The 19,311-nt window shown below is 55.0% G+C and overlaps 2 protein-coding genes across 8 annotated transcripts in view; both read right to left on the bottom strand.

The window, feature by feature from the left end:
• The window catches only part of RELB (RELB proto-oncogene, NF-kB subunit), a 38,063-nt gene extending 33,521 nt beyond the window's left edge, over positions 1–4,542 (bottom strand). For all 3 annotated transcript variants that reach the window (XM_054249661.2, XM_008988229.5, XM_054249662.2), the window contains exons 1-2: positions 4,293–4,542; positions 2,945–2,992 (exon numbers count right to left, since the gene is read on the bottom strand). In XM_054249661.2, coding sequence (XP_054105636.1) covers positions 2,945–2,992; positions 4,293–4,398 — 154 coding nt within the window. In that variant the 5' untranslated portion in view covers positions 4,399–4,542. The remainder of the gene's footprint in view (positions 1–2,944; positions 2,993–4,292) is intronic.
• An 8,748-nt stretch (positions 4,543–13,290) lies between these two features.
• CLPTM1 (CLPTM1 regulator of GABA type A receptor forward trafficking) overlaps positions 13,291–19,311 on the bottom strand; it is a 39,496-nt gene continuing 33,475 nt past the window's right edge. For all 5 annotated transcript variants that reach the window (XM_008988231.5, XM_035283589.3, XM_035283590.3 and 2 more), the window contains 6 exons: positions 18,669–18,762; positions 15,983–16,173; positions 15,619–15,714; positions 15,191–15,326; positions 14,187–14,354; positions 13,291–14,015 (listed from right to left, as the gene is read on the bottom strand). In XM_008988231.5, the coding sequence (XP_008986479.1) occupies positions 13,729–14,015; positions 14,187–14,354; positions 15,191–15,326; positions 15,619–15,714; positions 15,983–16,173; positions 18,669–18,762 (972 nt within the window). In that variant the 3' untranslated portion in view covers positions 13,291–13,728. The remainder of the gene's footprint in view (positions 14,016–14,186; positions 14,355–15,190; positions 15,327–15,618; positions 15,715–15,982; positions 16,174–18,668; positions 18,763–19,311) is intronic.

The raw sequence follows: 19,311 nt of genomic DNA, 5'->3' as shown, positions 1-19,311 counted from the left end.
GACCCCAGGGTTTCTTCATAGCCCTAATCACATTTTATAATCCCATATTTAATTTCTTTTTTTTTTTTGAGACGGAGTTTCGCTCTTATTACCCAGGCTGGAGTGCAATGGTGCAATCTCGGCTCACCGCAACCTCCGCCTCCTGGGTTCAGGCAATTCTCCTGCCTCAGCCTCCTGAGTAGCTGGGACTACAGGCACGCGCCACCATGCCCAGCTAGTTTTTTTGTATTTTTAGTAGAGACGGGGTTTCACCATGTTGACCAGGATGGTCTCGATCTCTTGACCTCGTGATCCACCCGCCTCGGCCTCCCAAAGTGCTGGGATTACAGGCATGAGCCACCGCACCCGGCCAATCCCATATTTAATTTAATGTTTGTGTGTCTACCTCCCATCTAGGTAGGGAACCCCAAGGCTAGGGCTGTTGTCAGTACTGCTCAGCACATGGCCAGGTACAGAACAGGTGCACAATAAATATTTATTGAATGGATGACATCAGAAATAACTCATTTGAAATCAAAGATCTAGGTCTTGAACCAGAAAAGTCTTGGCTTTGGCCGGGTGTGGTGGCTCATGCCTGTAATCCTAGCACTTTGGGAGGCCAAGCTAGGCAGATCGCTTCAGGCTGGAAGTTCCAGACCAGCCTGGCCAACATGGCAACCCCCCGTCTCTACTAAAAATACAAAAATGAGCTGGGTTTGGTGGCACATGCCTGTAGTCCCAGCGGGAGGCTGAGGCAGGAGAATCGCTTGAACCCAGGAGGCGAAGGTTGCAGTGAGCTGAGATTGTGACACTGCACTCCACCCTGGGTGACAGAGCAAGACTCTATCTCAAAAAAAAAAAAGAAAAGAAAACTCTCAGCCTTGTTCCTGCCCAGAACCACCACTTGGGCAGTGCCTGTCCCTGATGCCATCCTCCCTACACTCGCAGACCTGTTGGGGAACTGGCCTCACCTCTTCCATGGCCAAGCCAGAATGGCGTCCATCCAAATCCCAAGATGATACTGCCCGAGAAAGGCTCAGACCCAGCTAACTACAGCCACTGAGTATCCACAACGACAGGACTATCCCTGCCCTCTAAATCCCAGCAAACGTATATAAGAAAAATGTCATAATTTGGTCGAAATTCTGCATTTCCTTTTGAATGCAGTGAATTTTGGCTGGGGACTTTATAGACTAGTAATTCTCAGCATCACTTGGGAGCTTGCTAAAAATGAAAATAATTTCTCATCCCAAACCTACTGAATCAGAAACTCGAGAGGTAGGGCCTGACATTTTTTTTTTGAGACGGAGTCTCGCTCTTGTTACCCAGGCTGGAGTGCAATGGCACGATCTCGGCTCACCACAACCTCCGCCTCCTGGGTTCAGGCAATTCTCCTGCCTCAGCCTCCTGAGTAGCTGGGATTACAGGCACGCGCCACCATGCCCAGCTAATTTTTTGTATTTTTAGTAGAGACGGGGTTTCACCATGTTGACCAGGATGGTCTCGATCTCTTGACCTCGTGATCCACCCGCCTCGGCCTCCCAAAGTGCTGGGATTACAGGCGTGAGCCACCGTGCCCAGCCTATTTTTATTATTATTATTATTTTGAGACGGAGTCTTGCTCTGGAGCCCAGGCTGGAGTGCAGTAGTGTGAACTCACCCAGGCTGGAGTGTGGTGGTGCAATTTCAGCTCACTGCAACCTCTGCATCCTGGGTTCAAGCGATTCTCCTGCCTCAGCCTCCCTAGTAGCGGCGATTACAGGCGTGTGCCACCACGTCTGGTTAATTTTATATTTTTAGTAAAGACAGGGTTTCTCCATGTTGGTCAGGCTAATCTCAAACTCCCAACCTCAGGTGATTTGCCCATCTCAGCCTCCCAAAGTGCTGGGATTATAGGTGTGAGCCACCAAGCTCGGCCAACATTATGTTTTAACCAGCACTCTCAGTGAGTCTGATGCATGAGGTTTAAGAACCACTGTCTGGCTAGGTACAGTGGCTCACACCTGTAATCCCAGCACTTGGGGAGGCCAAGGCAGGCAGATTACCTGAGGTCAGGAGTTCAAGACCAGCCTGGCCAACATGGCGAAACCCCGTCTCTACTAAAAATATAAAAAATTAGTGGGGTGTGGTGGTGGGCACCTGTAATCCCACCTATTCAGGAGGTTGAGGCCGGAGAATAGCTTGAACCCAGGGAGGTGAAGATTGCAGTGAGCCAAAATCACACCACTGAATTCCAGCCTGGGCAATGGGACAGGACTCCATCTCAAAAAAAAAAAAAAACAGGCTGGGCATGGTGGCTCACGCCTGTAATCCAAGCACTTTGGAGTCCAAGGTGGGTGGATCACCTGAGGTCGGGAGTTCAAGACCAGCCTGACCAACATGGTGAAACCCCATCTTAAAAAAAAAAATTAAAATTAAAAACACCAAAAATTAACCACTGTCATAGACTGTTTAGTAATAATTATTATCATATTATTATAATACCAGTAACAGTTAACACTTATTGAGCCCTTACTGTGGAAAGTGTACCTCTATCAGTTCACTCAATCCTCTCAATCCCCCTGAAAGAGAGGCACTGTTGTTCTGTCCATCTTACAGATGAAGAAAACTGAGGCCTGGACTGGGGAACTGACTTGCAGACACTCACAGAGGGAGGGGCGGTGACAACAGCATGTAAACCCCAGCTCCAAAGCCCAGGATGGCAGTGATTACCTTCTAAGCCACAGAGAATCTCTAAAGAAGGCTTCTCACCTGGATACGTGGTTAGTTTTACCTGTCATGCTCTTAACAGTTCGATAGGTAGGAAAACCTAGGGGGCCCATCTCAACTGGCAGGGAGGGATGCAGCCTGTCAGGGGAAAGCTGAGGTGGACTTCGGTGAGCCCCCAAACAGAGACTTCTCCACGGGGTCCTCCCAACCCCATCCTGCACGTGCAGGTGGGCAGGAATGGGGGAGGGCTGCTCACCTGTGGTCCTGGAAACGGCAAGCGAGAGCGAGGAGAGGTCGGGGGACCCTGCAGAGAAGGAGGAAAGTCTCAGGAGGTGATGGAGGGCAGCCATGGGACCAAAGAATCTCCCAAGCAAGCCCCACCCTTTCCCCTCTTAGCCCCTCCCCTCTAGATCAGGCCCCTCCCCCGATTGCCCACTCGGTTGGCCAGGCTTCCTGGCTAAATCATGGACAGGTCCTGGCCTTTAGTTTCTGTCGTTCACACCAACCTCATCACACTCAGGGCCTGCTCCTTTTCTCCCTTAAAGTTGGACCTGGAGGGGACCCCTTCTTAAACTCATAAAAAGCCCCCATCCCGCTGGGGGCAGAGGCTCACACCTGTAATCCCAGCATTTTGGGAGGCCTAGGCAGGTGGATCACTTGAGGTCAGAAGTTCCAGGCCAGCCTGACCAACATGGTGAAACTCCGTCTCTACTAAAAATACAAAAATTAGCCGTGTGTGGTGGCAGGCGCCTGTAATTCTAGCTACTTGAGAGGCTGAGGCAAGAGAATCGCTTGAACTCGAGAGACAGAGGTTGCAATTAGCTGAGATTGTGACACTGTATTCCAGTCTGGGCAACATAGCGAGACTCTGTCTCAAAACAAAAAACCAAAACATCCTCCTCAACAATAATAAAAAAACGAAAACAAAAAATAAGTAAAATAAAATAAAGCAAAAAAACAGCCTCCTCTCAGCGTCACACCACTTTTTATTTTTTCAATGTCAAGGCCCCGCTTCTCCGTCGGGAGGCAAGCCCCACCCTCTCCTCATTCTCTGTATTAGGCCCCGCCCTGCTTTTTTGGGTAACAGGCCCTTCCACTCCTCTCGGTCAGAGTCAGGCCCGCCCCTTCCCCTTCTTTCGGCCAACTCAGGCCCCGCCCCCTTCTGGACCTCGCGGCCAGGCCCCGCCCCCTCACCCTCCGCGTTGGGCTCTGCTTCCTTTTTTGAGTCAGGCCTGGCCCTCTTCTTGTAGTCCCGGTGGGATCCCGCCCCTCTTCTCCCTCTCGGGGCCGGGGCTCGCCCCCATGCTCCCCAAAAGCAGATTTCGCTCCGCCTTCTCTGAGTCAGGCCACGCCCCCTTCTTTGCCTCAGGGTCAGGCCCCGCCCCCTCTCACTCTACAGCGGGACGCCTTGCTCGAACCTCCGGCCGGACTCCCTCATCACCCTCTGCCTCCTTCCTACTCCCTAATACAGTGTCTCCGGAACCCTCTGTCCCCGCGAAACCCCTAGATTCCCGTAGGATCCCCCAGACTACTCCGGGACTGCCAGAATTCCCCCATCTCCAGCCCCGGCCCGGACCCCTCTCCTGAACCCCAGCGCCGCTTACCCAAGGCCCCCAGCTCCGACGCAGCGGGCGGTCTGGCGACGCGGCGACTCGGCATGGCCCGGCCAGTGGGGACGGACGGCCCAGAGGCCCGCCCAGACCAAAGCATGCACGCGGGCAGGCCGGGCGGCCGGGAGGCACGGTCCGGTGGACGATTGCGGGTCGGGCGAGCGGCGCAAGGGCTGGGGCCGCAGGCCGGGCAGGACGCGCGGCGCCCCGGGCTGCGCGGGGCGCGGGGCCGGGCCGGGCGGGCGGCGGGAGGGGGCGGGGCGGCGGAATTCCCCGGCGCTGCCGGCCTGCGCGATCATTGGTCCGCACCCCGCCGTGACGTCACGGCTGGGGAACGGGAAAACCCCCACGCGTCACGTGGTCGCGGGGGCGGGGCCGGCCGGGAAAGGGAGGCTGTGCGCTCAGGAGGGGTTGGGCAGGCGTCGCTGCCCATTGCTTTGGACAAGACAACTGAGGCCTGCTTGGGACCATCACGCCCTACCCATTGAGCAAGCCGGGAAACTGCCTGCCTTGGTCTCCCAGTGGGACTTGAACCTGCCGTTTTTCAGGCTGGAAGGGAAGCTTCAGGATTGGGAGGTTTGCCAGTCCTCTACAGCTGCCATCCGTAATAATATTTCGGAAACCTCCAAGGTCTCGCTACACCTCAGTTTCCTCAACCGCAAATTGAGGATAAAGATATTTAAGGAATTTTTTTTTTTTAAAGACGGGGTTTCACCATGTTGGTCAGGCTGGTCTTGAACTCCCGACCTCAGGTGATCCGCTCGCCTTGGCCTCCAAAATGCTTGGATTACAGGCGTGAGCCACCGCTCCCGGCCCTTAAAGAATGTTTAAAGCTTGCGTGTCAGCTTCAGAATTTCTGTTTTGTGCATTGCTGTATCCCCAACGCCTAGACCAGCGCCTGGAACACCGTAGGTGCCCAATAAATGTTTATTTAGGCTGGGCGTGGTGGCTCACACCTGTAATCTCAGCACTTTGAGAGGCCGAGACGGGCGGATCACGAGGTCAGGAGTTCGAGACCAGTGTGATCAACATGGTGAAACCCGATCTCTACTAAAAATACAAAAATTAGCCAGGCACGGTGGTGCGCGCCTGTAATCCACCTCCTCAGGAGGCTGAGGCAGGAGAATCGCTTGAACCCAGGAGGCAGAGGTTGCAGTAAGCCAATATTTTGCGCCACTGCACTCCATCCTGGGCGACAGAGCGAGACTCCCTAAAAAAAGAAAAATGTTTATTGGATGAATGCATGGATGTTTTATTTAATGGTTTGTTCCTCCGCGCAGCCCCTGAAAGTTCCCCATAAATAGCCCAGAGCACTTTGAGCTCAAAAGCTCAGTGATGCAGTCTGCAAATGGCAACAGTGTAGCCTCCGTACACATCCTGAGCTTGGTGCCCAGCCCCTGAGCTCATCCCTTGCACCAGTGCCAGAAGCATATGATAGGATTATTGCAGAAGAGATTCAGGCTGAAAGAGGGGCAGCCATTTGGCTAGATCACATTCCTAAGTCCCCCATATCCCTGAGAACAACTAGGTAATCTATTAGGTTCTAACTTGAATGCCAGGCACTATCGAACCACAGATGCAGGGTTTGGTGTCTTTCCTTTGCATGTACAAAATTTGGGTGTTCTAGCTGGGCACAGTAGCTCACACCTGTAACCCCAATACTTTGGGAGGCCAAGGCAGGAGGATTGCTCAAGCCAGGGAAGTTGAGGCTGCAGTGAGCTGTGATCGTGTTACTGCACTCCAGCGTGAGTGACAGAGACCTTGTCTCAAAAAGAAAAATAAATAACTCTGTAAGTTGAATGTTCACAATAATCCTGTGAAGTATATGTTGTTATCCCCACAGAGCAGATGAGAACACTGAGACCCAGGGAAATTAATTTGGCCAAGGTCACACAATATTTAAATATGACACAAATATTTAAAACATAAAATTCTTAGAACAGGACCCGGCACATGTGAGTGCTATATACAAATGTGAATTTTTTTTTCTTTGAGACAGGGTGTCACTCTGTCAACCAAGTTGGAGTGGCAGGAACACGGCTCACCACAGCCTCAACCTCCTGGACTATGGAGATCTTCTCACGTCAGCCTCCAGAGTAGCTGGGACTACAGGCACACAGCATCACATCTGGCTAATCTTTTCTTTTCTTGAGACAGAGTCTCACTCTGTCGCCCAGGCTGGACTGCAGTGGCATGATCTTGCCTAACTGTAACCTTTGCTTCCCGGGTTGAAGCGATTCTCCTGCCTCAGCTTCCCAAGTAGCTGGGACCACAGGTGTGAGCTGCCATGCACAGTCTGTTTTCTATTTTTTTGTAGAGAGAGGCTCTGTTGCTCAGGCTGAGCTACTGCACCTGGCCACATGGCAACTGTGAACATCATTGTATTTAATCCTCATAACCATCCTATCATTAGGTCCACTAGACAGACGGGAAACTGAAGCTCAGAGAGATGAAGTCAGTTGCCTGAGGTCACACAGCTGGTGAGCTGAGACCACAGGTGTGTACCACCATGCCTGGCCTAATTTTTGTGTTTTTTTGCAGAGATGAGGTTTCAACATATTGCCTAGGCTGGTCTCAAACTCCTGGGCTCAAGCAATCTGCCCTCTTCAGCCTCCCAAAGTGCTGGGACTACATTTCTTTCTTTTTTTTAAAAGTAGAGACAGGGTTTTACCATGTTGGCCAGGCTGGTCTTGAACTCCTGACCTCAGGTGATTAGCCCATCTCGGCCTCCCAAAGTGCTGGGATTACAGGGGTGAACCACTGTGCCTGGCCCTATTGCTTTCTTTTTTTAAGAGATGGGATTTTAGGGCAGGCGCAGTGGCTCAAGCCTGTAATCCCAGCACTTTGGGAGGCTGAGGTGAGTGGATCACAAGGTCAAGAGATCGAGACCATCCTGGTCAACATGGTGAAACCCTGTCTCTACTAAAAATACAACAATTAGCTGGGCATGGTGGCATGCGCCTGTAGTCCCAGTTACTCGGGAGGCTGAGGCAGGAGAATTGATTGAACCCAGGAGGCGGAGGTTGCGGTGAGCCGATATCGCGCCATTGCACTCCAGCCTGGGTAACAACAGCGAAACTCCGTCTCAAAAAAAAAAGGGGGGGAATCAGACCATCCTGGCCAATATAGTGAAACCCTGTCTCTACTAAAAAATACAAAAATTAGCTGGGTGTGGTGGTGCGCGCCTGTAGTCCCAGCTACTGGGGAGGCTGAGGCAGGAGAATTGCTTAAACCCGGGAGGCGGAGGTTGCAGTGAGCCGAGATTGTGCCACTGCACTCCAGCCTGGCACCTCGCAATAGAGTGAGACTCTGTCCCAAATAAATAAATAAGAGATGGGATTTTGCTACGTTGTCCAGGCTGATCTTGACCTCCTAGCTTCAAGTGATCCTTCTGCCTGAACCTCCCAAAGTGCTGGGATTACAGGCATGAGCCACTGTGCCCGGCTCTTCAATATATAGAGTTATTACACACAGTGTAAGTGTCAGGCACTGCTCTAAAAGCGGGGGACATAGCGAGGCACACAGCAGACAAAAAGCCCTTACCACTGAGGAACTCTAAGTGAGGAGACACATGGAAAACAGGTAAGCAGTGTCTGGTGGTGGTGGTGGTATTACAGAAGAGAGCAGGATAAACAATGAGTTTGGAGGACCGCTTGCATGAGGAAGATCAGCGTCTGAGAGGTGCCATTTGAACAGGGAGCCAGAAGAGGTGAGGGATCCATGTGGATATCTGGGGGAGAGTGTTCAAAGCACAGGAACGAGCGTGTGCAAAGGCCCTGTGGTAGGAACATGCGTGGTGAAACCCCATCACTACTAAAAATACAAAAATTAGCTGGGCACAGTGGCAGGCACCTCTAATCCCAGCTACCTAGGAGGCTGAGGCAAGAGAATCGCTTGAACCTGAGAGGTGGAGGTTGCAGTGAGCTGAGATTGCACTGCTGCACTCTAGCCTGGGCAACAGAGCAAGACTCCATCTTTAAAAAAAAAAAAAAAAAAAAGGCCGGGCGCGGTGGCTCAAGCCTGTAATCCCAGCACCTTGGGAGGCCGAGGCAGTGGATCACGAGGTCAAGAGATTGAGACCATCCTGGTCAACATGGTGAAACCCCATCTCTACTAAAAAAAAATACAAAAAATTGTAATCCCAGCACTTTGGGAGGCTGAGGTGGGTGGATCACGAGGTCAAGAGATTGAGACCATCCTGGTCAACATGGTGAAACCCTATCTCTACTAAAAATACAAAAAATTAGCTGGGCATGGTGGCATGTGCCTGTAATCCCAGCTACTCGGGAGGCTGAGGCAGGAGAATTGCCTGAACCCAGGAGGCGGAGGTTGCGGTGAGTTGAGATCACGCCATCGCACTCCAGCCTGGGTAATGAGCAAAACTCCGTCTCAAAAAAAAAAAAAAAAAAAGGAACAGTGAGGAGGCTGGTGCGAGTGACTGACAGGAAAGAGGTGGAGATGAGGGCAAAGTGATGGACTGGGAAGGTGACCAGGACAGTGAGTAATATTAAATGTAATGGATGAAGCCCACCTCATGCTGCACTTAGACTAGTGTTTATGATAAGGGTGACAAATAGCAGCTCCATTGTTGCAGGACCAGAAGCTCTCCTGATTCCTCTCTGCCCCTTGCCAATGCCAGGCCTCAAAAATAGTTGTTGATCCTGGGCATGGTGGCTCACGCCTGTAATCCCAGCACTTTGGGAGACCAAGGCAGGTGGATCACTTGAGGTCAGTAATTTAAGACCAGCCTGGCCAAATGATGAAACTCGGTCTCTACTAAAAACACCAAACTAGCCAAGCATGGTGGCGTGCGCCTGTAGTCCCAGCTACTAAGGAGGCGGAGGCAGAACAATCGCTTGAACCCAGGAAGCAAAGGCCAAAAGTGAGCCGAGATTGTGTCACTGCACTCCAGCCTGGGTGACAGAGTGAGATTCTGTTTTTTTAAAAAAAAAAAAAGGCCAGGCGCGGTAATCCCAGCACTTTGGGAGGCCAAGGCAAGTGGATCACGAGGTCAAGAGATCGAGACCATCCTGGTTAACAAGGTGAAACCCCGTCTCTACTAAAAATACAAAAATTAGCTGGGCATGGTGGTGCACGCCTGTAGTCCCAGCTACTCGGAAGGCTGAGGCAGGAGAATTGCTTGAACCCAGGAGGCGGAGGTTGCAGTGAGCCGAGATCGTGCCATTGCACTCCAGTCTGGGTAACAACAACAAAACTCCATCTCAAAAAAAAAAAAAAAAAGGTCTGTAGTGACTAACTAAAAGGACATGTCAGGGTTGGGAGCCGTGGCTCATGTCTGTAATCCCAGCACTTTGGGAGGCTGAGGCAGGCAGATCACCTGAGATCAAGAATTTAAGGCTAGCCTGGCCAACATGGCGAAACCCCGTGTCTACTAAAAATACAAAAATTAGCCAGGTGTGGTGGCAGACACCTATAATCCCAGCTACTTGGGAGGCTGAGGCAGAAGAATCACTTGAACCTGGGAGACGGAGGTTGCAGTGAGCCGAGATCATGCCACTGCACTCACTCCAGCTTGGGTGACGGACGCTCTGCCTGAAAAAAAAAAATTAAAAAGTAAAAAGGATGGACGGGCATGGTGGCTGTAATCCCAGCACTGTGCTAGGCCAAGATGGGTAGATCACCTGAGGTCAAGAGTTTGAGACCAGCCTGACCAATATGGTGAAACCCTGAATCTATTAAAAATACGAAAAATTTAGCGGGCCTCGTGTATCCCAGATAGTCAGGAGGCTAAGGCAGGAGAATTGCTTGAACCCAGGAGGTGGAGGTTGCAGTGAGCTGAGATCGTGCTATGCACTCCAGTCGGGTGACAGAGTGAGACTCCATCTCAAAAATAAATAAATAGGTCCGGTGGCTCAAGCCTGTAATCCCAGCACTTTGGGAGGCCGAGGTGGGAGAATTGCTTGAACCCAGGAGGCGGAGGTTGCGGTGAGCCGAGATCGTGCCATTGCACTCTGGCCTGGGTAACAAGAGCAAAACTCCGTCTCTAAATAAATAAGTAAATAAAATAAAAAATAAAAAGGACATGTCAGACATTCTCAGCACTCAGGATTTCTGCTGGGCTGTGAGCCCCATGAGGGCAGGTCTGGGTCTGTCTTGGTCCTGGCTGTATATACAAAAAACGCCCAGCACTCAACCCCACCCAGGGCAGGGCTCAGGGAATGTTTGTTACATTTGTTGACTGCTTGTCACAGTCTCCAGTGTCTGAATGTGGGCCCCAACGAGGTCCACACTTCTGGATGTGTCCGTGTCTGGGAAAGTGAATGTTGGATTGTTCAACATGCACTCATCAAACATTCCTGGAGTGGCTTCTCTGTGCTTGTCCCTATGCTGGGGACACAGCAGTGATCAAGACAGGTCTGGCTGTGTCCTCACAAGGCTCCATCCAGTGGAAGAGACCAACCTGTCCCCAGTGATGACTCATAGTGGGCAGGGCTGCCATGAGACCCCAGAGATCTTGGCAGCCAGGGAGGGCTTCCTAGAGGAGGGGGCATTGGAGCCACAACCCGGAGGACACATGGGGTAAGGGAAAGAGGAGATGAGCCAGCCGTGGTGGCTTAGGCTCGTAACCCCAGCACTTTGAGAGGCCCAGATAGGATGACTGCTTGAGGCCAGGAGTTTGAAATCAGCTTTGGCAACATCGAGAAACCCCATCTCTACAAAAAATTAAAAATGACACAGGTGTAGTGGCACTTGACTGGTTCTAGCTAGTGTGGAGGCTGCGGCGGGAGGATCGCTTAAGGCCCGGAGGTTAAGGCTGCAGAGCTGTGATTGTGCCACCGACTCCAGCCTGGGTGACAATGCAAGACTTTGTCTCAAAGAAAAAAAAAAGTAGGGGTTGTGTGCCTGGGGGCTGGTAGGAGAAAGACCAGGAGAATTGCCTGAACCCAGGAGGCGGAGGTTGCGGTGAGCCGAGATCGTGCCATTGCACTCCAGCCTGGGTAACGAGAGCAAAACTCTGTCTCACAAAAAAAAAAAAAAAAAAGAAGTGTCTCTCCCACCAAGATCTCACTCCTCAGTAAGGAGCCTGGGCTTTCTCCTGAGGTCACTGGGCAGCCACGGTAGGTTCTGAGCAAGGGCTGGGCAAGGTCAGGTTTGCGCTTTAGAAGAAGAAACTAGAAAGTTTCTTCTAGCTGGGCCAGGCACTATGGCTCACGTCAGTAATCCCAGCACTTTGGGAGGCTAAGGTGGGCGGATTGCTTGAGGTCAGGAGTTCGAGACCAGCTTGGCCAAAATGGTGAAACCCCAGAAATGGTCTCTACTAAAAATACAAAAAACATTAGCCAGGCGTGGTGATGCACACCTGTAATCCCAGCTACTGAGGAGGCTGAGGCAGGAGAATCGCTTGAACCCAGGAGGCAGAGGTTTCAGTGAGCTGAGATTGTACCACTGCACTCCAGCCTGGGCAACAGAGCGAGACTCCGTCTCAAATAAAACAAAAAAGTTTCCTCCAGCTGCTAGAGCGTGAATGGGATGCGGGAGGGCAGGATAGGGACAGAGGACTAGAGAGGACACGAGGCAAAAACCCCAGAGGGTAGAGAGGCCTGGAGCAGGTGGTCCCAGTGAAGACGCGAGACCCTCAAGGAGTTGTGGGGGTAGTTGCTGGGGCTTGTCAAAGGCTGGGGTGTGGAGCTACGAGAGGAATAAATGGGTGATGAGGCCAGGGAGTGCAGGCGGCTGGAGAGCTGCCCCCAACTCTTGAGGGTTCCTAGGAGCCTATCAGGCCATGGTGCAGAGCCTGGGGCTCAAAGGACACTGGGGGAGCCATGGAGTGGCACAGAGTTGGGGGGCTGGTAATGGCAACCCATGGCTGCCCTGAGGGATGGGAGACTGCCGAGGCCTGTTTGTGGGCCTGTATGGGGCTCCATGAGTGCTGTCTCCCTGGGATCTCACGGAGCCCCTGCCTGGCTCTGCAATGTGGGGTGGCAGCTGGAGCCTGAAGGAAACTGGTGTGGTCCTCAGCGCTGAGTCCACTCCCAAAAAAGTACACCCGGGAATGTAGGGTCCCCACTCCTCAGAGGACAGAGGCCTTGCTCAACTCCCCTATCCAGTGGGTGAAGGGTCCCAGTACCAGGGGCTGGGCTGGCAAGGCCAACTCGTGCCACCTCTGGAGAGCTTGGCTGGTCCTTGTCACAGGCAGCCCTGGGGATGTGGATTGATACCCCAATACCCACGGAGTGCTACAGCTAGGTGCCACTCAGGCCAGCTAAGGCTTCACCCCCATGCCTCCTAACCTGGGGGGTGAGTGGGTGTCAGCAGAAAAAAGCGAGGGCACACACTAGAGTGCCCGAGTGCTGCGCTGAGGCCTCATGGTGGTGGGTGCCTCTGCTCATGGTCCACGGCTGAGAGCTGTGCTTGGCCCTGCCTGGCGATGCTGGGTTAGGAGACATCCAGCGGGTGCATGGGAGGCTCCCGCCTGAGCCTAGCAGAGGCAGCTGGCAGGAAAAGGTACGGGGCAGCGAGCTCCCTGCAAGCAGCTTCCCCAGGAATCAGAAATGGGGCCAGTTAATGAAATCTCAGAGGGCTGGTGGGAGGGCAAGAAGTGAGGAAGAGGCCTGGCTCGGCAAGTATGGGTCTTTTTTTTTTTTGAGATGGAGTCTTGCTCTGTTGCCCAGGCTGAAGTGCAGTGGTGCAATCTCGGCTCACTGCAACCTCTGCCTCCCAGGTTCAAATGATTCTCCTGCCTCAGCCTCTTGAGTAGCTGTGATTATAGGCACCCACCACCACACCCAATGTTTATATTTTTAGTAGAGATGGGGTTTCACTATGTTGGCCAGGCTGGTCCCCAACTCCTGACCTTAAGTGATCCATCCACCTCGCCAGGTATGGCTCTTGACACAGGGTTACAATCTCCACCTTTCCACATCCCATACCCTGCAGGTCTCCCTCCCAGACCCAGGAGAGTCACCATCCCTGCTTGAAGCTGCTCTCCAAGGCAGCAGAGGAAGGAAGGCACGAGGAGGAGGGGCAGTGCTGAGTTTAAGTTAAACACCCATATGAATTTATTAAATCCAGACTGTGTTAAAGGGCGGTGGTTGGGGGGATGTGGTTGAGGGATGAGGGACAAGATGATGGACGGCCATGGTCATCCTGTAGCGGGGCCCGGCCCCAGCCCCACCCCCGCCCACCCCCTCGGCAGCACCACGTCAGCTTCACCATGATTCCCAGTGGTGCTGGGCTGGCAGGGCGAGATGGCTGGAAACAGAGAGACAGAGGGACAGACGGCGCCTCCACAAACAAGCCCTGGCCTGCCCCGGCCCCTACGTCACACACTGGGCCCTGGCCCGAGGCGGGCCTCCTGCCACCCTGGCCTGATCTGTCCAGGGAAAGGGCGACAGGGAGTGGGGGTGGGGGGGCCGGGGCACAGGGGTGGTGGTCACCAGGAGCCGGAGCAGGCCAGGACCAGTTGCGACTAATCCTTTTTCTTGTCCTCTGCTGGCTTTGGAGGGGCTTCCTGGGGCTCGCTGGCAGAGCTGGCCCCCTGGGTGGGCTTGGCGGGCAGGGACGTGGAGGCCTCCTCCCTGGTGGCGGTGGTCGTGGTGGGTGCAGGTTCGGGCGTGAGGGCCCCTGCTGCTGTGGGAACCTCGGCCACAGGGATGGCAGCTGTGGGGTCCTCTCCACTCATGCCAAACTCGTTGACCCGAGTGGGGTCGACGCGGTAGATCCACCGTTGGTAGAGGTAGATGAAGAAAACCACATCTGGGGAGGGGTGGGAGGCAGTGAGGTCAGGACTGGCCGGTCCACAGCCAGGTGGGCCTGGGCGGAGAGGGCGTGATGCAAGGGCAGGGCCGAGCCCCCTCAGACTAGAACCCCATTGGGGGCCGTGGCACCCCCTCAGACCTGGGCCCCCACCTGCCCGCCGGGCCTCACCATCCCGCAGGCAGCCAATTCGGTACATAACAGGCATCTTGATGACAAAGGCGAACAGGTCATCGATGAAGGTGTTGAGGGCCTTGTAGGTGAGCATGCGCCATGGCAGGTGGGCCACGGACTTGAGCTTGTAGTTGATGAAGAGCTGGGGTGTCATGGTGATGAAGCCTACAGCGAGGGGCACCATGAGCGGAGGGACGGCCTCTCCCGCCGCTCCCCTGCATGCTCTGTACCGGCCATACCAGCCCCTCACCACCTCCTACACCTGGGCACAGTCTACCGGTGGCCTCTGTGCTGGTGGGGTCCTCAGTCACACCTACACGGCCCCTCCCTGGATATGTGAGGCCTCAGTTTAAATGTCCTCTCCTCAGAGGAGCCCCCTATTAATGTACGTCTCCCCCCCACTCTGCCCTTCACTGTACTCATTACTGGCTGTGATTCACCTGGTTTTTTGCTTCTGGAGACAGGGTCTCACTCTGTTGCCCAGGCTGAGGTGCAGTAAAATCATGGCTCACTGCGACTTCAGCCTCCTGGGCTCAAGGGATCCTCCCACCTCAGCCTCCCAGGTAGCTGGGACTGCAGGCACGTACCACCACTCCCCACTAATGTCTGTGTTTTTTTGTAGAGATTGGGCCTTGCCATGTTGCCCAGGCTGGTCAGGAATTCCTGGGCTCAGGTGACCCTTCTGCCTTGGCCTCCCACAGTGTCGGGATAACAGGTATGAGCCACTGCACCCAGCTCTACTGTTAGAGAGAGTTTACTCGTCCTGATCCCAAGATGCAAGCTCCCCCGAGGATGGGGACTGAAGCATACTGTTCATGTCCTCCCCAAAGCCCTCTCTGACCCCAGATGGAACCATGTGTGCCCTCTGGGCTCCCCACCTCCCAGCTCTGCCCACCCTGGGTTGTCCCTGTCTGGGGTTGGGTCTGTCTGTCTCCCACACTGGGCTGTGAGCCCCGCCCAGCAGGGGGTCTGCTCTCTCCTGGGGCTGCCGTGCTGCTCACCAAAGGTCAGCAGGAAGCCATAGAGCATGCTGAGTACCCAGGAGTACCAGCCCTTGTGCTCCAGGTACAGAAGGCTGTAGATGGCGTAGCAGCCCAGGAGTGGGAAGAGGATCCAGGACAGGTACCGGAACGCCATCTGTGGGGCCACAGGGTGGGGCTGTTAGCCAGCGCCTCGGCCCCGCCTGGCAGCCCTGCTCCCCACCCTCACCCATCACACCTGGTCTGGCAGGCTGGGCAGGGGGAATTTCCAGGTAGTCCTGGGGACTCTGGACTCCACCAGGAAGCAGTTATGGCAGGTGGGGGACACAGAGGATGGGACGCAGGCCATAAAGCGTGGGCCCAGCAGGGATATGGCCGACCCCTGGGTCTCTCAGGGGCGTGTGGGTACTTGGAGGCCACCCCGAGGGGCCCACTGTGCGGACACTCACATCATCATACACTTTGGTCGAGGACTCGATATACGTGGACTTGTCCTTAAATGACAGGCGGGGGAAGATACCTGCCACCCTGTGCTCCCGGTCCAGCTGTGGACAAGGGGGTGGCCGTGGTCAGTTGCCAGGCTGTCTCCTGTTCCACAAGCCAGAACCAGCCCCTGCCCTTCCCCACCGTTCCCAGTTCCCCTGCCCCATGTGTGACCCAAGAAATCCCCTGGTGAGAAAATCCCCTCAGTCCTGGGAGTGAGGCGCGTGCTGGGAATCCCCCAGGGGCCAGCTCCAGGGTCTGGCTGGGCCACACTATCCTCTCCCAACCCCTGCAGCCCCAGCCCGAGACAGCACGGCGCCCCAGCCTTACCCGGACGTCCATGACCTTGGTGATCTTCCAGAGGTCGATGAGGACCCCGATGAAAACGCTAACTTGGACCACAAAGTTGGTCTCGTTGTCCAGGATGTAGAGGAGGACCACAAATGACTGAAAAACGCCGAAGAAGACGGAGCGCACAGACAGGCCCTCCAGGGACTGCCGGCTGTTCCAGAACTGGATATCTGCGCACAGTGGGTGGGGGCAACGGGAGGCTGAGGAGCTGCAGAGACCCTTCTTCAGCTCCCTCAGGCCCCCTTGGCCTGCAGCCTCCTCACACCCCGGGGCGGGGCTGGGTCCTCAGGACGGGTGCCGAACAAGACTCTTCTCTCCCAGGGAGGTGCTCTCATTCATCGGGTGGCCCCAGGGCACTAGATAGGCAGCACCCCTGGAGTCCTCCCATAAGACATCAGCACCCAGCACCCCAGGGTGCAGTCCCCCGACTGATGGTGACAGTGACTGCTGCCATGGATGGGGCTCACCACATGCCAGGTGCTGAAGGCTGGTCAGGAAAGCTGCTTCCCTGAGGCCAAACGGCCTGGCATGGCAGAATCTGGAGGAATGCTGGGTCAGTGCTGCGCTGTGGTGCCAGCCTGCTTCCCCTGGGCAGGAAATCTGTGCATGCGCTTTGAGACCACCTCCTCCAGGCCCCCACCCTGACACCGTGAAGGAACTGGCTCAGGAAACAGACAAGGGCTCCAGTCTGGAGCTTCTTCCAGTGCTCCGCCTGGATGCTGCCAGGGATCCATATTAGTGAGCTCCTAGCTCTAAGCCCCAGTCTCACCATAGACACCCCTCTCTGACCCTGCTCGGCTGAGCGTCTAACTGCAGCCACAGGACTCCAGATGGAAGCATGTGTGCTGAGCCACCATGTCTGTAGCACAGTGGTAGAGCCGGGTCTGCAGGCCTGCAGGGTGAAAGCCAGCTCTGCACTCAGGGAGTGAGGGCTGTGAATTCTGGCCCATCTGCACCCTGCCCCATCCCTGAGCTCCCCCACATTCCAGAGCTCTGAATCACTCCACAGGTTCGCTCCACTCTCCCCTACCCCTCAGACTGACCCCCGTCCCAACTGAGAATGGGTCTGGAGACCAGGTTCTGGTGGGGACGGGTGGGCCCAAGCCCCTCCTTAGACCAGGGAGGCCACACAGCATTTGTGCCAAGTGATGGCTGCGCCCCCTGCTGCGTGATATTGGGTGAGGAACCAGCCTTCTCATGCCTCATTTCTTATTGGACCCCAACCAAGCCAGCTCCAAGGCAGAAGGGTCCTGTCTCCCAGGACAGTGGGTAGATGGCTGGCTGGGGTCAGCACCAGCTCCTGTGCCTGTATGATACTGAATTCTTCCAGATAGCAGCTCTCAATAATAGCAAAGAGCAGCCGGGCATGGTGTCTCCCACCTGTAATCCCAGCACTTTGGGAGGCCGAGGCAGACGGATCATGAGGTCAAGAGATCGAGACCATCATGGCCAACATGGTGAAACCCAGTCTTTACTAAAAATACAAATATTAGCTGGGCGTGGTGGCATGCGCCTGTGGTCTCAGCTACTCAGGAGGCTGAGGCAGGAGAACTGCTTGAACCTGGGAGGCGGAGGTTGCAGTGAGCTGAGATTGCGTCACTGCACTCTAGCCTGGTGCCTGGCAACAGAGCGAGACTCTGTCTCAAAAAAAAAAAAAAATAGCAAAGAGCATCCTTTTTTTGGAATAGGGTCTCACTCTGTTGCCTAGGCTGGAGATCAGTGGCGTGATCATGGCTCACTGCAGCCTTGACCTCTCAGGCCCAAGCGGCCCCAGTAGCTGAGCCCACAGGCACACACCGCCATGCCTAGGTAATTATTAAAAAAAAAATTGCGTAGAAACAGAATCTCACTTTGTGGCCCAGGGTGATCATCTCTGAATCCTGGGCTCAGGTGATCCTCCCACCAAAGTGCTGGGATTACGGGCGAGAGCCGCCACCACACCAACAATAGCATTTTAGTACCAGGAATACGACTACTCGTTCCTCCTGCCACCTCCAGGAGCTGCGGACAGCAGGCCACCCCCTTCAGACAGGGGTGCTCTCGGGAAGGAAGAAGTGGCCTGCAGGGCCTAGAAGATGAGAGTTGGGGCTGGAACCATCTGCCCCTTCAGAACCATGTAACTGGGCAAGTGACATCCCTGAGCCTCTGGCTCCTGTAGGGCTCAAGGAGCTAGCTGGGGAGGCCCTCAAGGCAGTGCCTGGTACGTGGCCGCTCCTCCTCAAAAGCTGCCATCAGCATTGTCAGCCTTAGAACCTAGGGACCTTCGGGGCACAGTGTTCCTCCTTCCCACTCGGGCAGACCCTGTCCACTCAGTCCTGAGCTGCCTCCAGAGGCAGGCAGCCTGCTGGGCAGGGTGGCGGAGCAGCTCCGGGGCTTCCCTGCTCCTGGCGCTGGAGTTCCCCAGCCCCGCTTCCTGGCAGTATCAGCCTGTCCTCTGCCCCAGAGGCAGGCCAGCCCCTCCCTCAGCTCCACACCCGGTGAATGGGAATTTTTGGGCTGGGAGTTTTGGGGCCACTGCCCCTCCCCAGCTCACTAGGCCTCTGGAGAGTGGGACTGAGAGACCCCAGGAAGGGGGAGGACATGTAGGTAGGGAGGGGAAGAGGAAGGGGGCAAGCCCTGTCCCCCACCCTCCAGAGCCCCTCACTGGCCCCGGTCCGGTTCCTACCATTCTTGAAGGCCAGGAACTCGAAGACACTGTGAACGATAGACACGATGATGGTGAGCGCCAGCAGGTAGGGGTTGGTCTCCAGCAGGGCCACCTGCAGGGGACACCTTTGAGCACAGCCCGCCCTTGCCCAAGAGCCCCTTCACTAGGGGGCTCCCTTCTTGTCCTGAGACCTGCCCTGGGGCTGCCTAAAGAGGGTAGGGTGAGGGTAGGCCAGCTGGGAGGAGACTGGGTCAGAGATGAGCAGATGGGGACAGAGAGGAGGGTGACTCACAGAGACAGAAGAGACAGGGAGATGGCACTAGGGGAAGAGGCAGAGACTGAGGGGGCACTGCAGGGAGAGGATGAAGGGACACTGGGTGAGCAGCAGAGACCCAACAGTGATGACAGTCCAGGAGGCAAAGCTGAGCCTCACGCCACAGACACAGGCCAGCACTTCAGAACCCAGTGAGAGGGCAGAGACATAGAGTCGGAGCCCATGGCCAGGGAGACCAGGTCTGAGACAGGAGGAAGGGATGGGTCTGGACCCAAAGGGCCTGGCCAAGCCATCAGAACAGCCTGGGGAGAGGACCCCCAGTCATCTAGAGCCAGAGGGCCAGAGGCCCACTTCCTTTCACTGTGGAGAAGGGACCTGGGAGGTTGT

The sequence above is a fragment of the Callithrix jacchus genome, chromosome 22, assembly GCF_049354715.1.
Source record: "Callithrix jacchus isolate 240 chromosome 22, calJac240_pri, whole genome shotgun sequence".
Lineage (NCBI taxonomy): Eukaryota > Metazoa > Chordata > Mammalia > Primates > Cebidae > Callithrix > Callithrix jacchus.
This window is presented reverse-complemented; position numbering and strand designations above follow the sequence as displayed.